Source organism: Monodon monoceros, unplaced genomic scaffold (assembly GCF_005190385.1).
Source record: "Monodon monoceros isolate NGI ecotype Baffin Bay Population unplaced genomic scaffold, NGI_Narwhal_1 Super_Scaffold_20, whole genome shotgun sequence".
Lineage (NCBI taxonomy): Eukaryota > Metazoa > Chordata > Mammalia > Artiodactyla > Monodontidae > Monodon > Monodon monoceros.
Window position 1 is genome coordinate 51,319,311 of NW_021703777.1, and position 13,096 is coordinate 51,332,406.

General features: G+C 38.5%; 1 protein-coding gene and 1 pseudogene across 1 annotated transcript in view; both read left to right on the forward strand.

Moving 5' to 3' along the window:
* The window catches only part of TMPRSS11E (transmembrane serine protease 11E), a 33,056-nt gene extending 26,615 nt beyond the window's left edge, over positions 1-6,441 (forward strand). The window contains exons 9-10 of the mRNA XM_029235904.1: positions 85-227; positions 6,280-6,441. Coding sequence (XP_029091737.1) covers positions 85-227; positions 6,280-6,441 — 305 coding nt within the window. The remainder of the gene's footprint in view (positions 1-84; positions 228-6,279) is intronic.
* A 5,653-nt stretch (positions 6,442-12,094) lies between these two features.
* Positions 12,095-13,073, forward strand: LOC114902391 (annotated as a pseudogene).
* Positions 13,074-13,096: the final 23 nt, after the last annotated feature.

Genomic DNA, 13,096 nt, shown 5'->3' on the forward strand with positions numbered 1-13,096 from the left:
CTAATAATTAATTATAAAAGAATTTCTTCAGGTTTATAGAATATATGTAGATTTATAAATATGAAGTCTATTTTTTTCCTTTAGGAAGTAGTCAAAATCACCTTCGGCAAGTACAGGTGGATCTCATAGACACTAAAATCTGTAATGAACACAAAGCTTACAATAATGCCATAACTCCTAGAATGTTATGTGCTGGATCCTTGAAAGGAAACAGAGATGCGTGCCAGGTAAGTGGTTTGCTACATAATTTTTTGTTCACCTTTTATTTTTAAATAATTACAGCTTTACAGGAAGTTGCAAAGATAGTACAGAGGGGTCTCATCTTCTATCATCACAGAGGTCTGTCTCCCTTTATAATAACATCTATTTCCCTCCCCCAACACTTTACCATCACTAACACCTGGCATTCACCAATCTGTTCGCCCTCTATAATTTTGTAATTTTGAGAGTGTAGCATCATACAGTAACCTTTTTTTAGAATTCCACTTTGATTTATTTATTAGTGTTTTTGACCAGACTCTCTCTTTGTAAGAAAATTGTGTGGTTCCTCTAAGTTAAACACACATAACTTATCACAGTCTACTGGCACTGAGAGTTTACTAGTTTGAGTGGGGTTTAGAATAGAAAATGTACCTCCCTCTAAGTCTCTTTAACCCTCCCTCATTTATAATATTAAATATTAATAAATACAAATATTAAATATTTCCTCTCTATATGCTGAGAGCCACATCAAACAGTGTTTCTGCTTCAAGTGCCAAATGTAACTTAGAAAACTCAAGAGGAGAAGGGAAGTCTATTTACTCATAATTTGTTCTTTCTTTCCCTCTGGTTTTCTAAGATTATTTTTATATCATTTCTTTCCTGTTTCAGAAACTTCCTTTAGCCATTCTTTTAGTGTAGATCTGCTAGTGACAAATTCCCTTAGATTTTCTTTGTTTGCAAAATTCTATATTTCCTATTCATTTCTAAATCATAATTTTGCCAGATATAGAATTTAGGATTGACAATTTTTTTTTCCCAGCACTTAAATCATGGCCTCTGTGATCTCTGATGAGGAATCTGCTGTTATTAGAATTGTTTTTCCCTAAAAGAAGAGGTGTCATTTCTCTTTTGCTGTGTTCAAGGTTTTTTCTTTGTCTTTAGTTTTCAGAAGTTTGATTACGTATCTTGTCATGGATTTCTCTGGGTTATACTGCTTAGGGCTTGCTCAGCTTTTTAATCTGCAGGTTTATGTCCTTTGACAAATTTGGGAAATTTTCAGCCATTATTTATTTGAAAACTTTTTCAGCCTTACTTTCTTTTTTGTCTCTTTCTGGAACTCTAGTAACAGGTACATTAGCTCTTCCATTATGGTCTCAGAGATCTCTAAGCTTCTGTTCTTTTTTTTCCCACTCCTCTTTCTCTCTGTTCAAATTGAGTAATTTCTATCATTCTGTCTTCAAGTTCTTGATTTTTTTCTTCCATCATCCCCATTCTTCTGTTAAGTACTTCTAGTGAGGTGTTTTTGTTTTTGTTTTTTTTTGTAGATTATAGTATTTTTCAGTTCTGAGATTTCCATTTGATCCTTTATGTATGCTATTTCTTTACTGAAACTTCTAAATTTTTTCATTTATTTCAAGCATGGTGGTAGTTGCTCGTTAAGATATTTTTGTGATGGCTGCTTTAAAATCTTTGTCAGATAACTCCAACATCTGTGTCATCTCAGTGTCAGTGTTTATTGATTGCCTTTTCTCACTCAAGTCAAAATATTCCTGGTTCTTGGTATTGAGTGATTTTCAGATATATCCTGGACATTTTGGGTATTATGTTATGAGTCTCTGTATCTTCTGTTTTAACAGGGTTCCTCTGACATGACACCAAAGGGGGTAGGGAAGTGCTATCTTAGTCCCACTCATTGTCCTCTGACACCAGGGTGGTGAATAGTGCTTTGTTACTGCTGGATGGAGGTGGAATTTCAGGCTTTTCACTAGGCGTGGGTTTTTTGGTTGTTTTTTTTTTTTTTTAAAGGTTAGGGAAACTTATTAAATATAATTTTCTTTAAATATTTTCTTTTTCCCATCCTCACCAACTTGTTGGATGAACAGAAAACCCCCCACCCCTTCCACTGAGGGGATTCCACATGTAAAGCCTGAGTTAGTGAGGATGAAGTATCAATATAAAAATACCACTCTGGATGGGGGCATCTTGTTACTGCTCCCCTTGTGGTCTCCACTGACCTCATGGGGTAGTGGCCTCATCACTGCTTGGTTCTCCACTAGGCCTCTTCTGACATCACCCTACTGGGAGAGAAAGTTATGCCTCCTTACCTTTGGGCAGTAGTCCATGCTCCCCAGCTGGTCACCACAGAGGAGGCAGAGGAGGGCTTCATCATCACCTGGCAGGGATGAAAGAGTGGCTCCCCACTCAGACTTCTCTGACATAAGTCTGATGGGGGATTGGGCCTCATTAGATCCTGGTAAGGCTGGAAGTCTAGGCTCCCCAACTGGCCTTTGCTTATGGGGGTTGGAATGGGGCCACAGTTTTTTCTGTTATAAGCTGGAGTGTGTACTCATCACCCAGCTTCAACATTATCAACTCATGGTCGATCTTATTTCATTCCTATATATTTTAACCCCCCAACCTTCTTCTCCCCATCCCAAACTCTAGATCTATTTTGAAGTAAATCACAGATGTATATGATTTCACTTGAAAATATATCACCTATTCTACAATGCCATTTTGATAATAGTATTAGATGTGAATGTCTCATAAATTTGGGGAATTAAAGAGGAGAAACCAAGTTTAGCCTTGTGATTATAATATCCTGCTTTTCTATTTCAGGGGGGACCTGGCACCCATTTTTCCCCCTCTTTTATGTCTACTCTCCACAATTTTTGCCACTTTACTGCCTCCATGTATTTTTTTTTTTTTTTTTTTTTTTGCGGTACGTGGCCTCTCACTGTTGTGGCCTCTCCCGTCGCAGAGCACAGGCTCCGGACGCGCAGGCTCAGCGGCCATGGCTCACAGGCCTAGCTGCTCTGCGGCATGTGGGATCTTCCCGGACCGGGGCACGAACCTGTGTCCCCTGCATCGGCAGGCAGACTCTCAACCACTGCGCCACCAGGGAAGCCCCTTCCATGTATTTTAATATCTCAAAAATCATTAATAACTTTATATGCAAAAACCTTTACTTGGGAGTCCTACTCCTTCCCATCTCAGTGGCATGTGGCTACCTCCTCTTAAAATATGATCTTTCTTTGGGTTCTATGATCCTGAAATATGGTGATTTTCCCCTCCCTCCTTCTCCAACAACTCATTCCTGGTTCCTTATTTTGGTTTCTCTTCCTCTTCCTCTCTCCCTCCCTCTAAGCCTGGCTGTTCCTCAACACTCATTTTTTTTCCTCTCTATATACTCACTCAAAGAAATTATCTTTTCTTTAAGTCAGCTGTCACTTTAATGACTTCCAAATCTACATCTTCAAAATTAACCTCTTGCCCAAATTCAGTCTCACATTTTCATGTACTCCAAAACCGTTTCCATTTATATGTTTTAAGTTGTTAGTATAAGACTAAAATTTATGTACTTGCCATCTTAAACTCAACAGGCATCACGAAATGTTACCTGTTTTTTCATTTCAAGTTTCTCATTTATGTGGTTGGCTTTCATTATTCTTGGAATTTTCTTTTACTCTTAAATCTCCTTCACATGTAATCAATTAAGTCATGAAATATTTTTCCTCTTTACTATTCCTTACAAATTTATCTCTTTGTCTTTATTCTTTCTTTTAAGACCCTACTCTATTCCTTCATTACTTCATATCTTGATCACTAACATTGGTTTCTAGTTTGGCTTCTTCTAGTTTTAAAAGTTTCTGTTGTGATATATATATATATATATATATTCTTTTTTTAAAATTTTTTTATTGGAGTATAGTTGATTTACAATGTTGTGTTAGTTTCTGCTGTACAGCATAGTGAATCAGTTATATCAGTTATACATACACATATTCTTTTATTTTTTCTTTGGCTGTGTTGGGTCTTCCTTGTGGCAAGCTGGCTTTCTCTAGTTGCAGCGAGCACGGGCTACTCTTCGTTGTGGTTCACGAGCTTCTCATTGTGGTGGCTTCTCTTGTTGCAGAGCTCGGGCTCTAGGCGTGCAGGCTCAGTAGTTGTGGCTTGCGGGTCCTAGAGCGCAGGCTCAGTAGTTGTGGTGCATGGGCTTAGTTGCTCCGCCGCGTATGGGACTTTCCCAGGCCTGGGATGGAACCTGTGTCCCCTGCATTGCCAGGCAGATTCACTGTGCCACCAGGGAAGTCCCATACACATATTCTTGAATAAACTTCCTGTTACGTTTCTCACTAAACCACTCACTAAAAATAACTGAATTTATGGTAAAAATAGGGTTAGATACAGACCAACAGACCCCTCAAAGGCTATGCAACTTTGTAACCAGAGAATTAACAACATCGACAACAACAAAAATAATTGCACCTTGAAAAATAACTTAGACAATGTAGGTAGACAGAATGCCCAGGGTGGCTGGTGGCTGACTTAAGGGAAGTTAAAAATGCACAGAAACAATAGAGTAGAAATACTGACTTGCTGAGGCTGAGACAATGCACATGGGAGTATAGCTCTGGGCAGAGGAGGAACTCCGACCTGCCAGGACCCAAGAATTAAGCAAGCCTGGGCTGTGCCACTCTGGGCAGGGAGAGGGCTTCCTCGGCACAGACACTCTTAACATTTTCTTAAAATAGAGCCTCAAAGGCTTCCGACTGTGCAATAGCTGAGCTGAGGCCTTTTCTTCTGAAGATTGCAATTCTACTCCCATTATTCTGGCTCCACTGCCTAAGACAAAAACACATATAAGCCATGAAAACTTCCACCTTATCCTGATATAACTCCCCTATTCACCAATCGCATGTGAGCTAACTAATGTTAACAGAACCCACTATATCTTTCTCTATTTGATACTTGCTGGCATTAACTTAGTTTTCAGCTTGTAATGCTGTTAGACTCACTGCTTTCTTTTTTTCCTTAATTACCTTATTCTCAGACTCATTCACTCCTGTCTCTTAAACAAATTTAAGCTTTGTTGTCTCTGGCATCTTCTATTTCTTTTTCCTAATCTGCTATGTCTTCACATATGCCTGGGTTTCAATTATCAAAATGATTTGTTATCAAATAGCTTCATATAATACATTTTATTTCTATAAGCAGATTGTACACTGCTTGAGAGGAGGGCTCATATGTTTATACTCTTTTTACATCTCCTACCACATATGAGAGTATAAGTAAATACTTATTGGTTAATTGATTAAAAAATTACAAACACATTATTTCTAATTGAGTTATTATTACTATTAGTTAAAATTTTTATGTGGACAAAAGAAAATTCACAAGGAAGTTAGTATAATGTAAGGGGAAAGAAAGCATAGGCTTCTGAGTTAGATCACTCTGGATATTGAATAGCATGTGATATCAGGAAAATTGCTTAACTTCTGTTGGCTTCAGTTTCTTCACTGCTAAAATGGAGAAAATGAAACCTAACTCCATATTTTGTTGCCAGAATTACATGGGTTAATGAAATAATAAATTAATAGTTTCATATAGTGCCGAACACTTAATGGGTGGTCGGTAACTAGAGACCCCAGGATTTTTCGGGAAGATCAGTCGGCACCTTGTTTTTATGACCTGTATAAAGAAACAGCCCACTGGCTGTTTTTCACAAAGCACAAACAATTGGAATTTGTGGTTATATATAATATTTACTAGGTTCTGTTTTGTGCCAGGCTCTATGCTGAGCACATTGCATACACTGTCTTGCATAATCTTCAAAATTATCATTGAAGGTAGGTATTATTAGGAGCGTTACAAATAAGCAAATTAAAGGTCTTAGCCAGCTTCAAAGGGCCAGACTTGAGATTTAAACTCAGGTGTCTGACCCTAATGTCCGTATTCTTTATCAGTAATAAATTCTTCACCCTTCTTTTGGGAGCTGTGTCAAACTGATAAAGAGTATGGGCAGTTATTTTGTCAGATGTATCAGACTAGTACTGTCCTGCCAAGAGGTGGAGTCTTTAATCTCTCTGTACTGAACCCTGAGTCTAAGCTGTTCTCCAGGTAGGGGAGTGCCTCCTTTATGTGAATTACTGGCATAGATAAAAAGCATTGCTTCTCATTTGAGCACACTGAAGATTTTTGAAAACCGCCCCTTTCATTAAACTCATGTTAGAGAAACAGCACATTTCTCTGTGAAAAACTGAAATACTAATTACCAATCTCTCCCTTCTCCTTTAGGGTGACTCCGGAGGACCACTGGTTAGTCCAGATGCTAGAGATATGTGGTACCTCGCTGGAATAGTGAGCTGGGGAGACGAATGTGGGCATCCCAATAAACCCGGTGTTTATGCTAGAGTGACTGCCTTCCGGGACTGGATCACTTCCAAAACTGGTGTCTGAGAGAGAACAACCTAGAAGAATGGAACACATTTTTGTGTAGAGGCCGTTCTTAGAGATATAGAATTGCAGAAGTCATGCAGATCACCTGGATGTGACCGATCGAACTAAACTATCTGCTATTTCCTTCCTAGCTCTGCTTCACTTAGCATCCTGCTTCTGCCAGATGGATTCTGTCCCAACTTGCAGTCACTTGTTTTCTATCATCAAATTTTGGCTTGTTGACATAAATTTCTCATGCATACATACAATCTGAAGCGATCCCCTCCTTCATTTCCCCAGTTTCTCTCATCTCGGTAAATTTCCACTTTCAAGGTGCAGGACAAAGAGTAAAAGGAAGTATGAAAAGGAAAGAGCTACATTTTTATGTACAGGAAAGTATTAGGTGATTTTTTTCTTAATGAAATGAGGAAAGTGATCTTAATCATTATGAAAGCTCAAGCACACAGACAGCGGAATACCAAACACTTCATGACGGCAAAAGAATGGGAACTAAAGTTAAGGGAACAAAGAGAAACCGAAATACAACTTTATTTTCATTTCCAGCAAACAAGAGATAAGTGTGGGGAAGATTCTGTTTTCTTGTGGCCTATAATAATTATACAAACTATATAATGTACTTATTCTAAGTTAAAGCAAATAATATTTATTTAACATTGCACTACTGAGAATGTCAATATATAATAATAAAAAATAAATATCATCAATTTGCTTGATATTATAATATAATAATCCAAGAGGAAGGGGAAGATGGGGAAAATGTCACCAATCAATTTATTGCAAATTCTTTTAAAGTCTGGGGCTAGAATGAAAATTCACTTAAGAACAACCAGCATACCTTATGTGGTAAGATTTTTGTATGGTTGGATAGGAGGAAATAAAAACAGAATCAGTACAAACTACTGAATGAAATGGAATTATCACCAAGTGCTTGTGTATTTGTATTTAAAGCTTTTCCAAACTGCAAGGCCTTGAAGGGGAATAAGGTCCAGGTGTTAGTGTGTAGCTGTAGTTGTGCAAATGAAGCTAGAGGTCAGACCTCTATTTTGAAATGACTGCAGATTCCCCTTCTTACCACTTCCTCCCCCTCCTCCACATTTCCAGTCAGTGCTTGGACCATGGGCCTCTTAGACTCTTCTGGGCTCAGGGGGAAGACATCATCGTGAAAGCTGCCTCCTGCTACCTCTAGCATGACACTGAATTGCTCACTGCCTAGATATAAAGTTGATGAGAAAAAGCCTAATATCAACCACCTTCATAATTTCAGCTTTGGTAAATTATTACTGAGTTGTTAGATACACAACATTCAAGTGATCTAGGCACTGTGAAGTTAGGATCGGTGCCATGGCGTACAGGCCTGTTGGTGGTGAGATTTCACGGAATCTTTCCATTACCCTTTCCTCATTGTGTATAGCTACTTGTGTGAGTTCTGTATTGTACCGTAACCACTTTGAAAGAAACATTAGTAGAAAAAGATTGATTTTTATCAACCTAAATAACGCTGGTATATGAACTGATAAAATTTAGGGACTTGGCTAAAATAAGGTAGGAAATCTGATATGAATTGACAGCATTAAATATTTTGCAAAAACATATTTCATTTAATGAACTCTTTTGAAAAACATTGAGGAAAATGTTGAATTTTAAACAAAGACTTAAGTACATTTCAAACTTAATTTCTCTCAGTGTTCTGTTAAAAATTGGTTCCTCTTGTTTGAGTATGTTTTGCAGTTGGGCCTCTAGGTAGCACACAGGTAGATACAGGGAAGCAAGCCCTTGGGATGTGCAAGTAATAATGAAAACTGTAGTAAAACCGAAAGAATACAATTCATCTTTGCAAAGGCATTTAAAGATGAATCCATATAAATTGACACCATGAGTAGTATATTCCAGATTTCTGGACGTGACATTCCAAATTAAAATAAATTTTGTAATGTGATAATGAGGAATTTCTTTGGCAAACAAACTTGAAGAGATTTAAATTAAGGAGAAATTTTACAAGTTTAATTTCACAATGGCATCACATTTCTCAGAGAAATATTTCTGATATTTTTTTTTACAAAAGATTTGAGAAATAGAGGTTAGGCCACAGTGAAAATATGAGCAATAGTTCAAATTTTATGTGCACAGAGAAATAGATAATACAGCATCATATTTTTAAAATAACTTTCTTTGAAAGATAACTTATAAAGGGTTTCAGCATTCCTGGACATGTCTGTTTTGACCATCTCGTTGGAAAAAGTTAAGAAGTCATGACTGAAATAATACTTATTAACTGTGCAAGAGGGCAGGCCATTTCTCAGCGACATCTTTTATCTCTCTTCCCACAGTACCTAATAAAGTGCTCTGTATATAATAGTCTTTCAATAAGTGCTGTTGAACTGACCTTTTATTTTTGTATTATGCAGAAAATATAGCTTTGTTATTATTTACACATTGATTTAACACATTTTTGACCGGAGACATATTATGGCCACAGGCGTTAGTTTCTGCAAAAATCCCCCAGTTAATAATGTGTTAAGAAGTAATCCCAGATTTTACATTGTGTGACTTAATCCAGTTATTTATACACACTAAGCCTCAGTATACTCACTTATAAAACAGGGATAATAATATTTACCTCAAACGCCATTGTAGAGATTAAAATGAGATATTTCAAAGTGCTTAGCAAAGTTCTTGGAACATAGTAGGTGCTCAAGAAACAGTGTTATTATAACTGTTGCTGTAACTACAGTCTTATTTTATACAATTGCTACTTGATCACAATAGCTTGAATAAGTATTTTCAAAATGAAGAGATGAGTAGGTCAACAGAATGCACTGACTTCTTGTTTAATTTTAATTCTACAAAAGAAGTTTTATTAGGATCATTCCAAAAGAGATTGTCAAGTTGTTCTCTGTTATTCTAATTTTTCATTTCAACTTTTAAAAATGATAAACCTTATTAACCATAGAGTTACTGGATTACATGAAGATCTACAGTCTAATTCAAACGATGCCTCCTCCATGAAGCCTTCCTTGACTCCGTCAAGTGGAGATAACATTCTTTTTTCTGAAATTTCTTACCACTTAAAAATAACGTTTTTATTTTCAGATAATCATAGACTCACACAGAGTTGTAAAATGTAATACAAAGAGATCCTGTGTATCCTTTATCCAGTTTCTGGCAAAGGTAACATCTTGCTTAGCTATAGTACAATATCACAACCAGGAAGTTGACATTGAGACAATCTATTAACCTTTTGACATTTTATGCTTTTAAAACATGCAGTTATTTCCATGTGTGTGTGTATTTAGTTCCATATTGTTTTTTATCTCATGTATGGATTTGTGGGCCACCACCACAGTCAAAATGCAGAATAGTTTGATCACAAGGACCCCTCACGCTACCCATGGCCATCTGGCTCCATCCCTACCCCTGTTCCCAGTCTTTAACCCCTGGCAAACATTAATCTGTTCTCCATCTGTATAATTTTGTCATTTCAAGAATGGTATATAAATGGAATCATACGATATGTAAACTTTGGAGGTTGGCTTCTTCAATCAGCATAATTCCCTTGAGATCAATCCAAGTTGTGCGTGTCACACACACACAATAATTCATTCTTATTTTATTGCTGTGTAGTATTCCACACTATGGAAGCACTGCAGTTTGTTTAACCATTCATACATTGAAGGGCATTCAAGTTGTTTATAGTTTTTGGCTACTATGAATAAAGCTACTATAACATTTGTATGTGGGTGTGTAGGTTTTTGTGTGAACCTAAGTTTTCATTGTATCTTCCCATTTTTTTCTCAATCTTATATAAAGTACTATGCAAACACACATCAATTGTCAACCCTAACCTCCTTTGGTGTACAAATTTTACATTTACCACTGTTCCTGGTGCATCATCCTATGTACTTACACACTTAGAAACTTTGCAGGACCAATTATATGTTCAAATACAATAAGACTATATCTTAATAATAGTGTTATTATCTTAATATCTTTTCATGTAAACATAAGGAATTTAATAATTAAATTCTGTGACGTTCAAGAAATTCACAAAACATTTTCAAAGAAACAACTTTCAGCAGAAAGCCAGTGCAGCAATAATGTTTTTTAACTCTAGAATATTTCTCTTGTTAGTTCTAGCACTCTGGTGGTGTAAATTAACAAACATTACTGATGTTCAGGTTTCTTCCTGCAAAATGAAGCAGCCATACCATGGATTGGGTGACTTTAATAAACAACAGAAATGTGTTTCTTGCAGTTCTGGAGGTTGAGAAGCCCAAGATCAAGGTGCCAGTTATAAGACAAATAAGTACTAGAGATTTAATGTACAATATTATTAATATAATTAACACTAAAAAGTAGTTTTATATTTAAAAGTAAATATGAGGACAGTATTAAATAAATTGCACTCAGGGTGCCATTAAAAATGGATTTTTAAAAAATCTAAACAGACATTACTCCAAAGAAGACATACAGATGGCCAAGAGGCACATGAAAAGATGCTCAACATCGCTAATTATTAGAGAAATGCAAATCAAAACTACAATGAGATACCACTTCACACCAGTCAGAATGGCCATCATCAAAAAGTCTACAAACAATAAGTGCTGGAGAGGGTGTGGAGAAAAGGAAACCCTCTTACACTGTTGTGGGAATGTAAATTAGTAGAGCTACTATGGAGAACAGTAGGGAGGTTACTTAAAAAACTAAAAATAGAGCTACCATATGATCTAACAATCCCACTCCTGGGCATATATCCAGAGAAAACTATGGTTCAAAAGGATATATGCACCCCAATATTCATTGCAGTGCTGTTTACAATAGCCAAAACATGGAAGCAACCTAAATGTCCATTGACAGATGAATGGATAAAGAAGATGTGGGACATATACACAATGGAATATTACTAACCCATTAAAAATAATGAAATAATGTCATTTGCAGCAGTATGGATGGACCTGGAGATTATCATACTAAGTGAAGTAAGTCAGACAGAGAAAGACAAATATTATATGATATTGCTTGTATGTGGAATAAAAAAAATGATATAAATGAACTTATTTACAAAACAGAAGCAAACTCACAGACTTAGAAAAAACAAACTTATGGTTACTAAAAGGGAAAGGTGGGGAGGAGGGATAAATTGGGAGTTTGGGAGTGAATACACACTACTATATTTAAGATAGTTAACAATCAAGAGCCTACTCTATGGCACAGGGAACTCAGTATTCTGTAATAACCTAAATGGGAAAAGAATTTGAAAAAGAATAGATATATGTATATGTATAACTGAATCACTTTGCTGTATGCCTGAAACTAACACAACATTGTAAATCAACTGTAGTCCAATATAAAATAAAATTTTTTTTAAATGTACTTTTTTAGGTCCGCTCTGCAGCGGGCCCAGTGAGGCCCCCCGGAATTCGGGGCAGCCGGGAACTCGGCCTCCGCCCTTGCGGCCCTCTCGCCGGGGAGACCCAGGCCGGCAACGCCGAGCCCTACCCTGGAAGTGCTCACAGCCCGGCGCCTGGACTGGGGACTTGCTGCACTTTGGCGTAAATTGCAATCGATTAGGGATCGTTTCTCAGACTCAAGCTAGAAGTGAGAGTTCAGTTAAGTGAGGCCGCCACTGCTGCTGTGAACACCTCAGAAGGGGAGAATGCATTTATCAGGAGTGAAAAAGAACAGCTTGCTAGGAGTCAAAGAAAAGAATAAAAAGTCCAGCACTAGGGCTCCTTCTCCTACCAAATGCAAAGACCGCTCTGATAAGCAGTCCAAGGATCGCTCTAAAGATAAGGGGGCCACCAAGGAGTCGAGCGAGAAGGATCGTGGCAGGGATAAAACTCGAAAGAGGCGCAGCGCTTCCAGTGGTAGCAGCAGCACCAGGTCTTGGTCCAGCTCGACTTCCAGCTTGGGCTCCAGCACCAGCACAGGCTCCAGCAGCGGCTCCAGCTCATCTTCAGCATCGAGCCGCTCAGGAAGTTCCAGCACATCCCGCAGCTCCAGCTCCGGCAGCTCCCCTGGCTCTCCGAGTCCTTCTCGGGGCAGGCAGGACAAGAGGCAGCGTTCCCGCTCCAAATCCAAACCACCCAAAAGAGATGAAAAGGAAAGGAAAAGGCAGAGTCCTTTGCCTAAACTTACCAAAGTGCACATTGGAAGGCTCACCAGGAATGTGACCAAGGATCATATCATGGAGATATTCTCCACCTATGGGAAAATTAAAATGATTGACGTGCCTGTAGAAAGGATGCACCCGCATCTGTCTAAAGGCTACGCATATGTGTAGTTTGAGAATCCAGATGAGGCCGAGAAGGCGCTGAAGCACATGGACATGGACGGAGGACACATCGATGGCCAGGAGATCACTGCCACGGCTGTGCTGGCCCCCTGGCCTCGGCCAACCCCCTCCCCCAGCCCCCCGGCGATTTAACCCTCCCAGGAGAATGCTGCCACCGCCTCCCATGTGGTGCAGGTCACCCCCACGGATGAGGAGAAGGTCGCGTTCCCCTCGGCGCAGGTCCCCTGGCCGCCGCAGCCACAGGAGCCGCTCCAGCTTCAACTCCTCCCGATACGCAGGGCCACCGAAGCTCTGCCCTGTGACTTGTATCGCATCCAACTCACTTCTGTCATTTTTTTAGCCGAAGAAGGATCGGTAGGAAAG